Genomic DNA, 19,239 nt, shown 5'->3' with positions numbered 1-19,239 from the left:
CTTTGGTCGTGCTCGGCTTGAGGAAGTTCTGGGTGGCCATTACCTTGTCCAGCAGCGGTGTGGCTCCCTCTGGAGTGATGTGGTGTCCCAAGAAGTCGATTGTCTCTAGGCCGAACTGGCACTTGGCTGGGTTCACTGTGAGTCCGAACTGCTGCAGCCTGTTGAACAGGTGAGTCAGGCATGTCCTGTGTGTGCTGGCATCAGGGCTGGCAATGAGGATGACATCCAGATAAATGAAGTCGAGGTCCCTGCCGATCACGTCCATCAGTCGCTGGAACGTCTGGGCCCTGTTCCTCAGCCTGAATGGCATCCACAGGAACTCGAGAAGGTTGAAGGGTGTGCTGATGGGCGCTTTTTGGACATTGCTGGGATGCACGGGGATCTGGTAGTACCCCTTGATGAGGTCCACCTTGGAAAAGATCCGGCAGCCCTGAAGCCTCGTGGTGAAGTCCTAGATGTGTGGGATAGTGTACCTGTCTGGGACTATAGTATCATTCAGCCACCTGGATTGGGAGGAGTGCTTGCATTCCTCGGGGGGAAGGCTGGCTGCAGTCCACCACGTGGAGTGGGATGGCTCCATCGGACAGAGCTGCTTGCAGAGGGAGGCCCTTGGGGTTGTTTGGTTTCGAACTACACCGGTGGGACAAGACTCATCTCTGCATCCATGTCGAACAGGAAGTCCCTCTTCATTCATTGGTCCTTGAGGTAGAGTAGGCCTTTATGAGCGCCAACCGCCGAGGCCACTATCAGCAGTCAGCCTGTCCATTTCCCATCGCCGTGTTTGGTTTGGCAGTGAGGTAGGAGCACGGGGGGAGGGGGTGGGGGGGGGGGTGCGGTGCACCACCAAGCCATATTACAGTCTAAACAAAAATACTATGAATTGGGGGAAAGAGCCCACAAGGTCCTTGCTTGGTAATTGAGAACAGAGCAGGCCTCAATAACGATCAATGCGATTCAAACGGGGGATGGCAAGATCTCTGACAGACCAAAGGAAATTAATGACAGCTTCTGGAAATTCTACAAAGGTTTATATAAATCAGAATTGGTAGGGAGGTAGGTTAAAATTGGTGAGTTCCTGTCTAAGATAGAGTTGACAAACCTGGATCTGGGGGTCGGGAAGGTTTAGACCGTCCCTTCATGGAAGAAGAAATAGTGAGCGCATTGAATTCACTGCAAACCAACAAATCCCCGGGGGAGGATAGGTTTCCACCTGAATTCTACAAGGAATTTAAAGATCTGTTGATACCTCTTTATATGAAGGTAATAGATCAGGCAATGGAGACACATAGCCTCCTGGAATCTTTCAACAGCAATCATCACGACGATTTTGAAAAAAGATAAGGACCCATTAAAGCCGTCCTTTTATAGATCTATTTTGCTATTAAATACAGACTATAAGATAATAGCCAAAGCCCTGGCAAATAGATTGGTGAAGCATTTGCTGGAACTAATTAACAAAGAGCAAGTGGGCTTTGTACAAAAAAGACAGGCAGCGGAGAACATGGGCAGACTTTTAAGTATAATACATCTGGCACAAACTACAAATGAGAGGGGTCTAACTGTGGCTCTTGATGCAGAAAAGGCATTTCATAGATTAGAGTGGGACTTTTTATTTAAAGTTTTGGAGAAAATTGGGCTAGGGCCAACTTCTATTAATTGGATAAGAGTACTGTATCATGCGCCCAAGGCGGAAGTTGTGACTAACAGGCAGATTTCTTCAGCCTTCCCACCCACAGGATCAACCAGACAGGGATGCCCGTTATCTCCAGCTCTGTTCGCACTGGCTATGGAGCCGTTGGCTGAGGCCAGGATCCAGACAGTAAAGGACTTAAAGAAGACCAGGAAGAACACAATCAGTTTATGTGCTAATAGATTTGACAGAGCCAGTAAACTTGTTGCCCAAACCGCGCTCTACACTGGAAGACAAGATCAATTGGGACAAGAGTGAGATTATGCCACTTACAGGAAGGGATTATAGCCAATATCAAGGGAATAGTTACCTAAAATGGGATTAAATACCTAGGAGTCAAAATAGATAATGATCTAAATAATTTTTACAAACTATACCCACTTGCTGGAAAAACTCGAGGAGGACCTGAACAGATGGATGTCCCTGACCATAATGATAATGGGCAAGGTCAGCTGTGGGAAGATGAATGTGCTGCCAAGACTCCAGTATCTCTTTCAGACTCTGCCTGTGGCGTTGCCCTGGGGTGTTTTTCAAACCCTGCTCTCACGAGTGAGAGCATTTTTATGGATAGGAAGGGAGTCAGGATCACTATGGAGAAATTGACCTGCAATTGCGAATGCTGTACTTCAAAAAAATATTTTTAGGCAGCCCAGTTGAGATACATCTCCTCACTCTTTGGGGGGAGGGGAGATGCCATCCTGGGCACAAATTGGTCTGCACTTGGTGGGTAAGAAGGTGGCAGAGGATTTTGTTTATAAATGGGATGCCAAATTGCTATCCAGAAAAAACTGACAGCCCCATAGTGAAACAAATTATCTGTATTTGGAATAACGTTAACCAATACTTAGAAATAAAACTGTGCCTGTCCCCAAAAAACGCCCCTGTCTCCAAATCAATTAAATACCCTTGATGGTAGATAACAAGATCCTGGACACCTGGTGTCAGAATGGTGTCAGGTGTATAGAGGATTGTTACGAGTAGGGGCAGAAAATGTCTTTCGAACAACGTATGCAGAAGTATGACTTATCAAATAGGATGATTCACTGCTACCTTTGGATAAGATCTTTTCTACAGGACAAAATAGGTCCAACCATGGCCTTGCCAACGTGCAGTGACATAGAGACCATGGTTTGAAGGGGAACACACGGAAATTCATTTCGACAATGTATTTCCGCTCCAAGCCGAAAGACCTAAACGAGGCCTTCATAAATCAAGGCAGAGGTGGGGATCGGAATAATGATTGGTGAGTGGTGCTGATCCGACCTAGGCTGGGCTGGCATGATTGTGGTCATTAATGCAAGGTACAGGCTGGTGCAGTACAACCTTTACACCAGCTGTACCTGATGCCACAGAAGATGTGGGACGCTGGGATTCAATAATCGGGGGATTTGGTTTAGGAGTCAAGAGGGTCATGTTACAACTCTACAAATCTCTGGTGACCCCACACTTGGAGAATTGTGTTCAGTTCTGGTCACCTCATTAAAAGAAAGATGTGGAAGCTACAGAGAGGGGGCAGAGGAGATTCACCAGGATGTTGCCTGGATTGGGGAAACAAGTCTTTATGAGGCAAGGTTCGCAAAGCTGGGACTTTTCTCTTTGGAATGTAGAAGGATGAGAGGAGACTTGATAGAGGTTGATAAGATTCTGAGAGGCATCGATAGGGTGGATGGTCAGTGCCTGTTTTCCAGAGCGGGATCAGCAAACACCAGAGGACGTGTGTGCAAAGTGGAGGGAAGGAAGTTTAGGGGGAGACATCAGGGGAAAGTTTTTTACACAGAGAGTTGTGGGGGCCTGGAATGCCTTGTCAGGATGGTGGTGAAAGTTGGAACATTGGGGGCATTTAAGAGACCTATAGAAAGGCACTTGGATGAAAGAAAACAGAGGGTTACAGGGTAGGGTGAGTTTAGTACTTTTTTTTAAAGGAATATATGGGTCGGCACCACAACGAGGTGCAAAGAGCCTGTACTGTGCTGTGGTGCTATATGTCTGAGGAGTTTCGGTCTGTTACCGAAGACTCTCAGAAACCTCTACAGGTGGGACCGTGGAGAGCATTCTGGCTGGTTGCATCACTGCCTGGTCTGGAGGCGCCAACTCTCAGGACAAGAATAAACTCCAGCGGGTTGCTGCGACATCACGGGCACAGACTTCACTCCATCGAGGACGTCGATATGAGGCAGGGTCTTAAAAAAGCAGCCTCAATCCTCAAAGACCCCACCACCCAAGACAAGCCATCTTCACTCTGCTACCATCAGGAAAATCTCTGCTACCATCAGGAAAAGGTCCAGGAGCCTGAAGATGAGCTACTCAATGGCACAAGGACAGCTTCTTCCCCTCCGCCACCAGATTCCTGGATGATCAATTAACCACAGACACTGCCTGACTTTTCAAGCTGTAATATTTGTGGTTGTACGGTTGTTGATATGAATGTTTGCTCTGTGATGCTGCCACAGAACAGTGGATTTCATGACTTGTTCATGACAATAAATTCTGATTCTGAATAGATCCTCGGAGATGTTGAAACCCCCCCCAGGAATTTGAAGTTCTTGATCATCTCCACTACTGAGCCCTCGATGAGGACTGGTTCGTGTTCCCCTGACTCCCTCCTTAAGTCCACCATCATCTCCTTGGTTTTGCTGACGATGAGCGCAACGTTATTGTTGTGACCCCACTCAACGAGCTGATCCATCTCCCTCCCTGTATGCCTCCTCGTTGCCACTTGTGGTGTCATCAGCAAAATTTAGACCTACAACATGGTGTCAGGCCATTCAGCCGACAAGTCTGTGCCGCCCAATTTATACCCCATTAATCTACAACTCCCAGTACATTTCAAACCATGGGAGGAAACCGGAGCCCCCTCTGGGAAAACCCACACAGGCACGGGGAGAGCATACATACTCTCCTTATTGACAGTGCGGGATTCAAACCCCGGTCCCGATCGGTGGCTCTGTGAAGGCACAGCACTAACCGTCACACCAACTGCGCAACCCCAGATCTTCATCTTTCCCACCTAAAGTACAGTTTGACCTGCTGAGTTTTTCCAGCGTTGCCTTTTTACGGCAACCTCAGAATTTCTGGTTTCACTGAGGAACCCTTCCCAAAACCAGCCCTCAGGATCTTGGAGGCATGGAAGACTATCAGGAACATAAAAAACCAGACTGGGAACCAGCTTCTTCCCACAGCTGGTGAGACTATTAAGCCATCCTAGATACCCGTGAATTATATGAACATATCTTTATTGAGGATCCCGATGAGGATATGTTGACTGTGTGGAGGGGAGGACTGCGTGTCTGCGTGTGGGAACTGTGGTAGGCCATAAAACAAAGGAACTTGAGGTGGGGAGAGAGGGGGTGGGGGATGGACGGGGGAGGAGAGAGAGGGAGGAGAGGACACAGAGGGAGGGGCCAGAGGGGAGGGAGGGGGGAGAGAGAAAGGAAGGGGAAGAGGAGGGACGGGAGAGAAAGGGGAGGGGAAGAGGGGAGGGAGGGGGATAGGGAGAGAGGAGAGGATAGGGAAGAGAGAAAGGGAGGGGGAGAGGAGGGACGGGAGGGGGGAGAGGAGAGAGAAAGGAAGAGAGGGGAGACAGAGAGAGAGAAGAGAGGAGGAGAGAGATGGAGAGAGGGATTGAGTGAGGAGGAGAGAGAGGGAAGGAGAAAAAGAGAGAGCGATACACACAGGTAAGTAGCCATGAGCATATACTTTATTGAAATCATACAAGTACTGTATACAATCTGGAGTACAATCAAGGGAGAGGGGGGAGAGAGAGAGGGTGAAGAAAGGGGGAGAGAATGTGTGAGATGAGGAGAGTGGGGGGAGAAAGGGGAATGAGGAGAGAGGGAGAGGTGTGGAGTTTGAGGGAAAGGGTGAAGGAACAAGAGGGAGCAGGAGAGAGCCTGTGGGATGGTGAGGCAGGGAGGTGGACGGTTGAGAGAGGGGCTGGAAGGAAAGGAAGAAGGGGGTGGAGGGATGCGGTGCGTTACTGAGGGGAAGGCGGACTGCAGCCAGCCTTCCCCCGAGGATGCAAGCAGTCCTCCCACTCAAAGAGACACTGTAGCAGTGGGAAACAGGACACTCCCTTGAGCCAGGGGGCAGCGGATGCAGAGTACATGGAAGGTGGGTGGTGTTGGGTGGTGTGAGAGATAGAGGAGGAGAGGCTCACCCACATTCCTGGAATTGGGAGTTGGACGTTGAGGAGTGGAATGAAAAGGGGGGAAAGAAAGAGAGAATGTGCCGGGAGAGGTAGAAGGCAGGAGAGATCGAGATGGAGGAGGTGTATGGGGTGTGAGTCAGCAGGGAGGGGCATATGGAGAGAGAGGGGTGAAGACAGAGGGTGAGAGAGGGGTGGATAAAGAGGGTGAGAGAAAGGGGGAGGTGAAGGGGAGAAGTGGAGAGAGATGGGGAGAGAAAGAGGGGAGGGGGGAGAGAGAGGGTTTCAACAGAAATGACTCAATAGAGGGAACCACATCAGTGGGGATATCAAAAGGGAGAGGATCAAGCAACAAAATGTGCTCCCCTCCCCTTCTCTCCCCTTCCCTTTCCCATTCCCTCCCCCCCCCCCCACACTTCACCTTCACTCCTCCCCTTTCCATCCCCTCCTGTCCCTTCCCTTCCCCTACAAAAGATAAACTCCATCTGGACACAGATGTCACCCGAACTCCAGAATTCTTGCGAAATAAATTTGTTTTCAAAATTCTGCTGTCTCCATAACTGTGGATCGGATATTACCGATCAGGGACGACTGTCAGTCTCATTTGGCTGTGCAGAGAGAGAGGGGGGATGGGGGGGGAGAGAAAGTAAGTGACAGAGAGGGAGATGGGGAGAAAGAGAAAACTTGAGGAGGTCTAGACCCTCTACAGATTTCACGGTTCTGCAGATGAATTACTTGTTTAACATCGTGTTTCGGTCACTGACAAAAGATCCTGTAATCCCAAGGTCCCCTACACCCCACTGTCTCAATACTCCGCTCTGGTCCTCTAAATTCCTTCCTGTTTCTGGAACCCCCTCCGGACCCCTTCACCCCTCCCTGTCTCTGTAACCCCCTCCAGTCCCCTACACCCCTCCCTGCCTCTGGAACACCCTATGGTCCCCTCCACCCCTCCCTGTCTCTGGAACACTCTACAGTCCCCTCCACCCCTCCCTGTCTCTGGAACACCCTACGGTCCCCTCCACCCCTCCCTGTCTCTGGAACACCCTACACCCCTCCCTGTCTCTGTAACCCCCTCCAGTCCCCTACACCCCTCCCTTTCTCTGGAACACCCTACGGTCCCCTCCACCCCCTCCCTCCCTGTTTCTGTAACCCCCTCCGGTCCCCTACACCCCTCCCTGTCTCTGTAATCCCATCCAGTCCCCTACACCTCTCCCTGTCCCAGTAACCCCCTGCAGTTACCTACACCCCTCCCAGACCCACTAACCACCTCCAGTTCCCTACAGCCCTCCCTGTCCCAGTAACCCCCTGCAGTTACCTACACCCCTCCCAGACCCACTAACCACCTCCAGTTCCCTACAGCCCTCCCTGTCCCAGTAACCCCTTCACTCAGCAATCTTACCTTCCAGATAATTTCGTGCAAAAAAATTTGAGCAGTTCATCCAGTAATATAACTGGGAAAGAAATCTTCAACACAACCCACCACTGTGTGAAAGTGAGATGGGTTAACTTGAAAATTAGCTGAAGGAAGGAGAAAAACGAAAGTTACATAATGGATCAGAGGGGAGAGAGAGAGAGGAGGGGCAGAGAGGGGGGAGAGAGATGGGAGAGGGAGGGGAGAGAGAGAGTGGAGAGGGTGGAGGGGGAGAGAGGAGGGAGAAGAGGGGAGAGAGAGGGGGGAGAAAGGGGGGTAAAGGGGAATAGAGAGGGGTGGGTGAGAGAGAGGGGGAGAGAGAGAGAGAGATGGGAGAAGGGAAGAAGTGGGGGGGCATAGAGGGGAGGGAGAAGGGGGGAGGGAGCGTGAATAAAGTATGGGGAATTAAACCTTCTGATTCGGAATCTCTGCACCTTCGAGCTTCTTCCCTTCCTGTCCCTGTCCCTCCATCCCCCTCCTCTCCAATACCCTCCCCTCTCTGTCCCTAAACTTACAGGCATCGGGTCAACGTAGAGGATAAAGAAATGTAGAGACATCGAGAGGCAGATGGCCCCAAGTAACCAACAATTGAGCCACGGTGGCATCCGGAGGAGGGACTGGTTCTCAGACAGGCTGTGGATACAAAGAACAGGACAATTATCCATTGGGAAGACATTCCTTGCTGCACACCTCCTCCCTGCTGACTCACTACACTCCCTCCCCTTTTCCATGGGTCTGTCCACTTAGCCCGAGGCCTCTCTGTTCTACAACACTCCCCACCATTTCACCGTGTTGGTCCCCATACCCTGAGGTCTCTTGTTCTACAACACTTTCCACGTTCAACATGTCGGTCCCTGTACCCCGAGGTCTCTCTATTCTACAACATTTCCCACCTTTCAACGTGTCAGTCCCCGTACCCCGAAGTCTCTCTGTTCTACAACTCTCCCTAGTGTTCACTGTGTTGGACCCCATAACCCTAAGTCCCTCTGTTCTACAACATTTCCCACCATTCACTGTGTTGGGCCCGTACCCCGAGGTCTTTCTGTTCTACAAAACTCCCCACAGTTCACTATGTTAGTCCCCATACCCCGAGGTCTCTCCGTTCTACAAAACTCCCCACCGTTAACCGGGTCAGTCCCCGTAAGCCGAGGTCTCTCTGATCTACAACACTCCCCACCGTTCACCGGGTCAGTCTCCGTACCCTGAGGTTTCACTGTTCTACAACACTCCCCACCATTCACTGTGTTCTTTCTTACCTGTTTAGGGCATTGCTCATTTCGATGGTAACTAAAACAGACAAAGCCATTGTCATGGGCTCAGCAGCCTCAAAAATCTCACACTCAATTCCCTCGAAGTCTGGGTTCTCCTCTGTACACTGCATGAAGTGAGACTGCAGAAAACGGAGTATGTCAGACACACAGTGTAACTCACTCTCCGCCGTCCCGTCACACACTCCCGGGGTGCATATTACCAGAGAGGGTTACAAGGACAGGGAGGGGTGTAAGGGTCCAGAGTGGGTTACAGAGAATGGTAGGGTCGTCTGTGATCAGAGGGGGTAACAGAGACAGGGGAAGGGTGTGGGGGACCAGAGGAGGTTACAGACACAAGAGGGGTGTAGGGGACCAGAGTAGGTTTACAGAAAACAGGGAGGGGTGTAACAGAGACAAGGATGGCCATCCACAATGCTTGCTTGTGCTGGTTGGAAGACAGTGCTACGCTGTGACTGTTGATGTAGGTATTTTGGGAGAGGGGACAGGAGGAATGGGGAAGGAGGAAGGAGAAAAGGGTAGGGGACGTACTCACCAGCTGGTGATAGGTCACCATGGGCCCATCATCCGCATAAAGGAACCACCAGGCCGCTGCTCCGACCGTGGCACACCCCACATACCCTGAATGGAAAGGGAGGGTGAGGAGAGTGAGAATCATCACAGCATCATACTGTGCTCCACGGAAGGGTGTGGGTAGGCTCCCTCTGCCCCCATACCCACTGCACCCTGATGGCTCTGCTGATACCCTCCTCTGAGAACTGGCCGAGAGGTGATGGGAAGTGGTGGTGAGGATGAATGAGCAAGATTTATTTTCATAGCCCAGAGGGAGTAGCATTCTGTTCTGATACCTCTCTCCCCCCTCTCTACCCTTCTCTCTCTCCATCCCTCCCCCATTTCTTCCCATCCCTCCCCTTCTCTCTCTCCCCCCCCTCATCCCTCTGTCTCTTCCCTCTCTCCCCCTCATCCCTCCCCCTCTCTTACCCCACTCTCTCTGTTTCCCCCTCTCTACTCCCTCTCTCTTGCCCCTCTCGGTCCTCTACTCTGTCTCCCTGTCTCTGCCTCTCTCTCCCTCACCTCCAATGGCCATGTAGCGGAAGAACAGCCAGCCACTAATCAGTGGCTCCTTGGGGCTCCGGGGTGTCGGTTCATGATATCCAGGTCGGGTGGGTTGAACCCCAGGGCGGTGGCTGGGAGTCCATCTGTCACCAGGTTCACCCAGAGAAGCTGCACAGGGATCAGTGCCTCTGGGAGGCCGAGAGCGGCGTCAGGAAGATGCTGAGGGGAAGGAGTTGCGGAGAGGGGGAGAGAGAAGGAAAAGAGAGGGAGGGAGGGGGAGAAGAGAACAGGAGGATAGAGAGGAGAGAGGGGAGAATGAGGAGAGAGGGGAGAGGGAGTGAGAAAGGGCACAGAGAGAGGGGAAGATAAGTGGGAGAGAGTGTGGAAGGGGGGAAGATGGGGGGAAGGAGAGAGAGGGAGAGAGGGGGGGAGAGATAGTGTGGGGGAGAGGTGGAGAAAGGGATGGGGAGAGAGGGGGGTAAAGGGGGGAGAAGGGGATAGGAGAGAGACGGGGAGAGAGGGAAGGGAAAGGTGAGAGAGAGGGCAGATAGAAAGGTGCAAGGAGAGAGAGGGGCAGGGAGAGGGGGAAGAGAGAGGAGCGGAGAGATCATGGGGAGAGATGGGGAGAAAGGGGGAGAGAGTGGGAATAGAGAGATGGAGAGAGAGTAGGAGAGAGAGATGGGGAAAGAGAGGGGAGAAAGAAAGTCAAACATGTGGAAGTGTGTATTTGGTTACAGAGACAAGGTCTGTGTGGGATATCGAGATCGGGATGTGTTGTTGGTGACAGAGATAGGGAGCAATGATGGGGTCATGGATATTGGGAGGTGTGGGATTTTACAAATGGGGAGGGGTGTGGGGTTACAGAGAAGGGGAGGGGTGTGTGTGGTATATAGTTATTAGAAAGTGTTGGGGGTTACAGAAATGGGGAGTGGTGTGGGGGCTAAACAGAGATAAGGAGGGGTATAAGGGGTTACAATGGGCAGGGGTGTGGGGGGGTTACAAAGATGTGGAGGGGTGTGAGGGGGTTACAAAGATGAGGAGGGGTGTAGGGGTTACAGAGATGGGGAGTGGTGTAGAGGGTTCAGAGATGGGAAGCGGTGTAGGGGGTTCAGAGATGGGGAGGGGTGTAGAGGTTTACAGAGTTGGGGAGGGGTGTATGGGGTCATAGAGATGGGGAGTGGTGTAGGGACTGATAGAGAGGTAGGGGTGAGGCATTTGCATTGATAGGTACAGTGTGGGTTGGGGTGTTGTTGGGTAGGATCCATGTTGGGATGTTGAAGGGGCGGGTCTATACCTGGACATTGATGGGACCAGTCCACCTCGGCATGTGGATGGGATAGTTCTACATCAGGACATTGACAGGACCGGTGTATGTCATGACACTGATGTTGATGGGACAGAACTATGTTGAGATATTCAAGGGACGAGCCTATGTTGGGCCATTGATGGGACGGGTCTATGTCTGGACTTTGATGGGACGGAGCTACGTTTGGACAATGATGAGACAGGTCCACGTTGGGACATTGATAGGACAGGTTGATGTCTTGACATTGATGGGACGGGTCAATGTCGGGACTTTGATAGGACAGGTCTACGTCAGAACACTGATGGGATGGTTCCACATCTGGACATTGATGGGACAGGTCCATGTCAGGACATTGATGGGATGGATCCACATCTGGACATTTATAGGACAGGTCCATGTCCGGACATTGATGGGATGGTTCCACGTCAGGATGTTGATGAGATGTCTACTATTTAATGATGATGGGGATGGGCACGTCAGGACGTTAATGTGATAGGTCTATGTCAGGTTATTGATGGGACGGGTCTACGTTTGGACATTGATGAGATGGGTCCATGTCTGGACGTTGATGGGATGGGTCCACACCTGGACATTGATGAGACGGGTCTACATTTGGAGGTTGATGGGACAGGTCCACATTTAGATGGTGATGGGACAGATCTACATTGGGACAGGTCCACATTGGGACCTCCACCTTGAGCCAGCGCCCACTCACCAGACCACCTCGCCTACATTGGAGGAGATGAGGTAGCGGATGAACTGCTTCATGTTGTTGTAAATGGCCCGACCCTCCTCCACAGCGGACACGATGCTGGAAAAGTTGTCGTCTGCCAGCACCATCTCCGAGGCACTCTTGGCGACTGCTGTACCAGAACCCATGGCAATGCCAATCTCTGCTTTCTTCAGGGCTGGGGCATCGTTCACCCCATCCCCTGTCTGTGGGGGGGGGGGTGGAGGAGGGGGGGGGAGGGGGAGAGGGAGGGACAAATAGAGGGAGAGGGGTGAGGGAATGAGGTGAGAATGTGGGAAAAGGGAGTGAGGGAGTGATAAAGGAGGGAAAGAGGGAGGGAAGGAGGAAATGAGAGTGTGAGAGGGCCCATCATCTTCCCCTCCAATGCTCCCTCCACTCCTCCTCTCCCGCTACACCAGAAACCGCTCTCCCCCTCCCTCCTGTCTCCCACTCTCTCCCCTCCCTCTCTCCCCATCTCTCTCCCCTTCTCTCTCCCCTTCTCTCTCCCCTTCTCCTCACACTCCCCCTCTCCCCCCTTTCTCTCCCTCCCCCTCCCCTGCCCTCTCTCCCCATCTATTCTCCCCTCTTTCCACCTCTCTCTCCCCCCCTTTCTCTCACTCACCCCCCCCCCGCCCCTGCCCTCTCTCCCCCATCCCCCTGCCCTCTCTCTCCCCCCTTGGTCCTCACCATGGCTGTGATCTCGTCGAAGGACTGTAGGTACTCCACAATCTTGGATTTGTGCGCAGGCTCAACCCGGGCGAAGCAGCTGGCGTTGCGGCATGCCTCCCGCTGCTCAGCAGCGGGCAGGTCGTCGAACTCCCGCCCAGTGTAAGCCCTCCCTGCCACGTCCTGGTCCTCAGTGAAAATGCCGATGCGGCGGCAGATGGCCACCGCTGTGCCCTTGTTGTCGCCTGTGATCATGATGACCCGGATGCCGGCCTCGCGGCACAGCTGGATGGAGCCGATTACCTCCTTCCGCGGTGGGTCCAGCATGCCCACCACCCCCACGAAGGTCAGGTCATTCTGTGGGGGTGGAGTGGAGAAGGGAGGGAGGGAGGAGGGAGAGGGAGAGAGAGAGAAGGAGATGGGGAGAGAGAGAGGGGGAGAGGGAGAGGGTAGAAAGAGAGAAGATGAGGGGAGAGAGAGGTGGAGAAATGGGGAGAGAGAAGAGAACAGGGGATGAGGAGGGAGAGGGGGAGAGAGAGAATGGGGGTGGGGAGAAAATGGGGTGAGGGGGGGAAACAACAGGATGGGGAGAACAGGGGGTGAGGGAACAGGGTGATTGGGAGAGAATGGAAAGAGAATGAGGTGGAGGAGAGAACAGGAAGGGGAAGAGGGGAGAAAGAACAGGGGGTTGAGAGGGAAGAGCGAGAGGGAGTTAGAAAACAGAAGGTGAGAGGGTAGATATCTTGAGGTAGGACATTCCTACCCCAGTGTCTGGGTCATAAGAGATGGAGATCTCAAGGAGGACATTGCTGTCCAACGAGGTGGGATGTCCCAGATGAAGATCTGGTGGACCGTCCACTCCGATGAGGTGGGATGTCCCAGACGATCTCCAAGTGGAGATCTTAAGGTGGATCTTCCTCTCCCAGAGAGATGGACAGCTCAGTGGAGATCTCGAGGTAAATCTTCCTCTCCCAGAGAGCTGGACAGCCCAGTGGAGATCTTGAGATGGATTTTCCTCTCCTAAAGAGTTGGACAGCCCAGATGGAGATCTTGTGGACCTTCCTCTCCCAGACAGTTGGATGGCCCGGGTGGAGATCTCGAGGTGGAGCTTCCTCTTCTAGAGAGTTGGACGACCTAGAACGAGATCTCGAGGTGGATCTTCCTCTCCCAGAGAGTTGGACAGCCCAGGTGGAGATCTCGAAGTGGATCTTCCTCTCCCAAAGAGTTGGACGGCCCAGATGGAGATCTTGAGGTGGATCTTCCTCTCCCAGAGAGATGGATGGCCCAGATGGAGATCTCAAGGTGGACCTTCCTCTCCCAGAGAGTTACACAGCCCAGATGGAGCTCTTAGATCTCCTGGGGAATGGGGGTCCCGGGAACACTCTGGCGGAGATCTCGGCAGACCGGAAGGGACCCCTCTTTGCTTGTGCCCCACCTTCCCTCCATTTCCTCCCCACCCCCACGAACCCACTGGCATCCCCTTACCTCATACTCGGTGAACTTGTTCGTGTCCTCCAGATTCATCTCCTCCTTCTTGGGGGGGGTGTCGCGGGTGGCCAAGGCCAGGCACCTCAGAGTGTCCCGACCTGTACCCCATTCTTTGATGACTGACAGCACCTTGTCCTTGACGCTAGCCGTGAGGGGAATACGGGTAGTCCCCACCCTCACGTAGTTACACCGGTCGATCACTCCCTCTGGAGCACCCTGTTGGAGGGGCAGAGAGAGAGGTGGGAAAAGAGCGTGAGGAGAAAGAGGGGGGAGAGAGGGTGAGAAAGAGAGGAGAGCGGGAGAGAGAGTGAGGAGAGAGAGGGTGGAGGGAGAAGGTGAGAAAGAGAGGAGTGGGAAAATGTGAGGAGAAAGAGGGGAAGAAAGAGGAGAGTGGGAGAGAGTGAGGAGAAAGGGGTAGAGAATGGAGAGAGGAGAGAGGATGGAGGTTGTGAGAGGGGGAGAGAGAGAAGGGGGAGAGGGGGGAGAGAGAGAGAGAGGAGGAGAGAGAGGGAGAGATGGGGAGAGAGAGGGGAGAGAGGTTAGCAAGGGTTGGATCTAAATGGAAAGGCAGATGTCCATGGGATGGTGTTTGTGATTTGGTCCAGTATCCGGTTCAGGAATGGGATCAGGACTGGAGATGGATCCAGAATAGGCAACAGTGACCGGGATCAGACATTCAGATTGAATTCAGGCAAAATGGATGTTGGTTTTGGAAATGGGGTTGGGACAGAGCTGGGAATTGGGAATGTGGCTGAGTCTGGGATTTTGCATTTCAAATGTGAGCAGGGGAGGATCTGGAATGGGACTGCTTTCCGGATTTGGAATTGGAAATGGTCTGGGTGTTGGGAATCAAGAGTTAGGGGTGGAGATTAGATTTGGTTCGTTTTGGACTGACCAACCAATCCCTCTCTCCTTCCTCTGTCTCTTCCTCCCTTACCCTCTCACTCCCTCACCCTCTTCCCTCTCCCACCCTTCCATCTTTCTCTCCCACTATCTCTGCCCCGACCTCTCTCCAACCTTCAATGTCTCGTTCCCTCTCTCCACCATCCTCCCTCTCCCCATCCTTCCCACATCCTCCTCCCCTCTGCCCCTTTACCAATTGCTTTCTAACTTTCCTCCCCATCTTCCCCACGTGCTATCCTTCCCTTTCATTTGCCCTCCTCCCTGTCTCTACCACACTCCCTCCTTCCCCTTCCTACCTTGTTTTCTCTCCTCCTTCCCCATCTCCCACACTCTATTTTCCCTTCCTCTCTCCCCCTACCTCCATTTGCTCTTCCCTGCCTCCTCATCTCTCTCACACCCACTTTTTCCCCTCTCTCTCCCTTCCATCACATTCACTCTCTCTTCTTTTCTGTCCCTCTCTGCATCTCAGGACAGAAGTATTCCCTTTGGCTTCTCTAATCTGTGCCAAACCATTTTTCTGCCCAGTCCCACTGACCCGCACCTCCGTACCCCTCCCATCCATGAACCTGTCTAAATTCCTGTTAAATGTTAGAATCAAGCCCCCATTCACCCCTTCAGTTCGTTCCACACCCACTGCTTTCACCTTTAATCCGTGTCCACTGGTTTGTTTCGGGAAAAGCCGACCTACATTTACTGTCTGTCCCCCTCATAATTTTAAACACCTCTATCAAATCTCCCCTCATTCTTCTACACTCCAGGGAATAAAGTCCCAACCTGTTTTACCTTTCCCTGTAACTCAGTTTCTTAAGTCTGGTCCCTAGAAGGCAGGAGTTAGGGAATTGGGTGACTGTGAGGAAAGGAGGGTGAGTGCCAGTGCAGAGCACCCCTGTGGAAGTGCCACTCAGCAATATGTTCTGCATTGGATACTGCTGGGGGGAACAGCCTATCAGGTACGAGTAGTGGGGGTCAGGTCTCTGGCACGGGGGCTGCCCCTGAGGTTCAGAAGGGAAGGAGGGATAAGAACAGGATACTTGTAGTTGGGGACTCGTTAGTCAGAGGGACAGATAGAAGGTTTGTGGGACGAGATCGGGGATCCAGGTTGGTATGTTGCCTCCCTGGTGCCAGAGTCAGGGATATCTCTGATCGAGTACATAGCTTTCTGCAAGGGGAAGGAGAACAGCCAGAAGTCGTGGTCCATGTGGGGACCAATGACTTAGCTAGAAGTGGGGATGAGGTCCTGAAACAGGATTATGTAGAATTAGGTAGGAAGTTAAAAAAAGGACCACCAAGGTAGTAATCTCTGGATTGCTGCCGGTGCCACATGCTAGTGAGGGTAGAAATAGGAGGATGTGGAGGATGAATGTGTGGCTAAAGAGATGGTGCAGGGGGCAAGGGATAAGATTTCTGGATCATTGGGATCTCTTCTGGGGAAGGTCGGACCTGTACAAAAGGGACGGACTCCACTTGAACTGGAGGGGACCAATGTGCTGGCAAGCAGATTTGCTAGAGCTGTGGGGGAAGGTTTAAACTAGTTTGGCAGGGGGGTGGGGAACAGAGTGTGAGAGCAGAGTCAAGGGAGCATGGCCACCTAGATAAGAATAAAAACAATAACAAAGGTAGGATGGAGATTAGGGTAGAAGGTAGAAAAGAGAATGTATGTGAGGGTCATTCTCTGAATTGCATATATTTTAATTCAAGAAGCATTAAGCATTAAGCAAAAAGGTAGATGAGCTTAGAGCATGGACAGATACTTGGGGTCACGATATTGTGGCAATTAGTGAGATCTGGCTACAAGAGGGGCAGGACTGGCAACTTAACGTTCCAGGATACATTTGTTTTAGATGTAATAGATCAGGGGGTAAAAAAGGGGGAGGAGTTGCTCTGCTTGTTAAGGAGGACATTACTGCCGTGAGGTGGCAAGATGGTCTGGAGGGATGGTCTGGAGGGATCATCCGGTGAGGCTGTTTGGGTGGAATTGAGAGGTGAAGGAGACATGAGGGTGCTAATAGGGGTGTATTACAGACCACCAAATGGGTCAAGAAAACTAGAGGAACAAATGTGTAGAGAGATAACGTATATGTGTGAGAATCATAAGGTAGTGATCATGGGAGATTTTAACTTCCCTCACATTGATTGGGATACCCATACAGTTAGAGGGCTGGATGGGCTAGAGTTTGTTAAATGTGTTCAAGATTGTTTTCTGAATCAATTAGTAGAAGAACCGACTCGGGACAGTGTAATACTGGATCTCCTGTTAGGGAACGAGCTAGGTCAGGTATCAGACATTAATGTTGGAGATCCAATTGGGTCTAGTGATCATAATTCTGTTAGTTTTAAGGTAGTTTTAGGGAGGAGCAAGGAGGGGCCTAAAGTTGAGGTTCTGGATTGGAGAAGAGCAAATTTCGAAGGAATAAGAAGGGATTTGGGGAGTATTGAGTGGGACAGGATATTTTCAGGTGAGGGTGCAAATGAGAAATGGAGGATATTCAAAAAATAAGTTTTGAGGGTACAGAGTAGTTATGTCCCAGTGAGGATCAAAGGAAAGGCTGGAAGTCATAGGGAGGCTTGGTTTTCAAGGAATATTGGAAATTTGGTTAGGAGAAAAAGGGAGATGTACAAGAGGTATAAAGAACAGAGACCTGACAATTTGAAGGAGGACTACAAGGAGTGTAGAAGGAATCTTAAGAAAGAAATTAGAAAGGCCAAAAAAAAGGCACAAAGAAGCTTTGGAAGACAGAGTAAAAATAAATCCAAAGGGTTTCTATAAGTACATTAAAAGTAAAAGATTAGTGAGGGATAAAATTGGACCCCTTGTAGATAGTGAGGGTAGGCTGAGTGAGAAGTCAGAGGAAATGGGGGAAATTTTTAATGATTTCTTTGCCTCGGTATTCACTAGGGAAAAAAATATTGAACCAGTTGAGGTAAAGAAAAATAGTGGCGAGGTAATGAAGCATATAAAGATAACCGAGGAGGTAGTGATGGCTGTGTTGAAAAAGATAAAGGTGGATAAATCTCCGGGACCGGACAAAATATTCCCAAGGACACTCAGGGAGGCTAGTGGACAGATAGTGGGGCCATTAACAGAGATATTTAGGATGTCACTGGCCATAGGGGTAGTGCCAAAGGATTGGAGGGTGGCGCATGTGGTTCCGCTGTTTAAGAAAGGGTCTAAATGTAAACCTGGGAATTATAGGCCCGTGAGTCTGACGTCTGTGGTGGGCAAGTTGATGGAAAGTGTTCTGAGGGATGGTATTTACAATTATTTGGAAGTATAGGGATTACTAGGGAGTAATGAGCATGGTTTTGTCAGGGGTAGATCATGCTTGACAAACCTGATTGAGTTTTTCGAGGGGGTTACAAAAAAGGTTGATGAAGGGAAAGCTGTGGATGTTATCTATTTAGACTTTAGTAAAGCTTTTGACAAAGTTCCCCAGAGGAGGTTAGGAAAAAAGGTGGAGGCATTAGGTATAAATGAGGAGGTAGTGAAATGGATTCAGCAATGGTTGGATGGGAGGTGTCAGAGAGTAGTGGTAAAAAATTGTTTGTCCAATTGGAGGCCAGTGACTAGTGGAGTTCCTCGGGGATCGGTCCTCGGTCCACTATTGTTTGTTATATATATTAACGATCTGGAAGTAGGAGTGGAGAATTGGATAAGCAAGTTTGCGGATGATACAAAGATTGGTGGTGTTGTGGACAGTGAGGAAGATTACCGTAGATTAAAAGGTGATTTAGGAAGGCTGGAGGTGTGGGCTGAGAAATGGCTGATGGAATTTAATACAGATAAGTGTGAGGTGTTACATTTTGGAAAGGCAAATCTAAATAGGTCATATGCATTAAATGGTAGGCTATTGAGATGTGCAGAGCAACAAAGGGATTTAGGAGTTGTGGTAAATAGTACCCTCAAGGCTGATACTCAGGTAGATGGTGTGGTGAAGAAGGCATTTGGAATGTTGGCCTTCATAAATCGGAGTATTGAATTCAAGAGTAGGGAGGTTATGATGAAATTGTACAAGGCATTGGTGAGGCCAAATTTGGAGTACTGTGTACAGTTTTGGTCACCAAATTATAGGAAAGATATAAACAAAATAGAGAGAGTGCAGAGAAGGTTCACGAGAATGTTGACAGGATTTCAAGGTTTGAGTTACAGGGAAAGGTTGTGCAGACTGGGGCTTTTTTCTCTGGAGCGTAGAAGATTGAGAGGGGACTTGATAGAGGTGTTTAAGATTTTAAAAAGGACAGACAGAGTAAACGTGGATAGGCTTTTTCAATTAAGGGTGGGGGAGATTCAAACTAGAGGGCATGGTTTAAGATTGAAGGGGGAAAATTATAAGGGGAACATGAGGGGAAATTTCTTTACGCAAAGGGTGGTGGGGATGTGGAATGAGCTTCCGACAGACGTGGTCGAGGCGGGATCATTGGTTACATTTAAGGAAAGATTAGATAGTTACATGGATAGGAGAGGACTGGAGGGGTATGGACCGGGTGCTGGTCAGTGGGACTAGGAAGGTGGGGATTTGTTACGGCATGGACTAGTAGGGCCGAACTGGCCTGTTCTGTGCTGTAACTGGTTATATGGT

The 19,239-nt window shown here is 50.9% G+C and overlaps 1 protein-coding gene across 1 annotated transcript in view; it reads right to left on the bottom strand.

Annotated features, from left to right (window-relative positions):
- Positions 1–5,365: 5,365 nt before the first annotated feature.
- The window catches only part of LOC138758256 (sarcoplasmic/endoplasmic reticulum calcium ATPase 1-like), a 47,403-nt gene continuing 33,529 nt past the window's right edge, over positions 5,366–19,239 (bottom strand). Inside the window, 11 exon segments of the mRNA XM_069926915.1 lie at positions 5,366–6,442; positions 7,234–7,352; positions 7,761–7,878; positions 8,502–8,635; positions 9,049–9,134; positions 9,588–9,653; positions 9,656–9,775; positions 9,778–9,788; positions 11,591–11,811; positions 12,293–12,628; positions 13,757–13,975. Of these exon segments, the coding sequence (XP_069783016.1) occupies positions 6,409–6,442; positions 7,234–7,352; positions 7,761–7,878; positions 8,502–8,635; positions 9,049–9,134; positions 9,588–9,653; positions 9,656–9,775; positions 9,778–9,788; positions 11,591–11,811; positions 12,293–12,628; positions 13,757–13,975 (1,464 nt within the window). The 3' untranslated portion in view covers positions 5,366–6,408.

Source organism: Narcine bancroftii, chromosome 3 (genome assembly GCF_036971445.1).
Source record: "Narcine bancroftii isolate sNarBan1 chromosome 3, sNarBan1.hap1, whole genome shotgun sequence".
NCBI classification, from domain to species: Eukaryota; Metazoa; Chordata; class Chondrichthyes; order Torpediniformes; family Narcinidae; genus Narcine; species Narcine bancroftii.
Note: the sequence above shows the minus strand (reverse complement) of the source record. Positions and strands in the feature narration are given on the sequence as shown.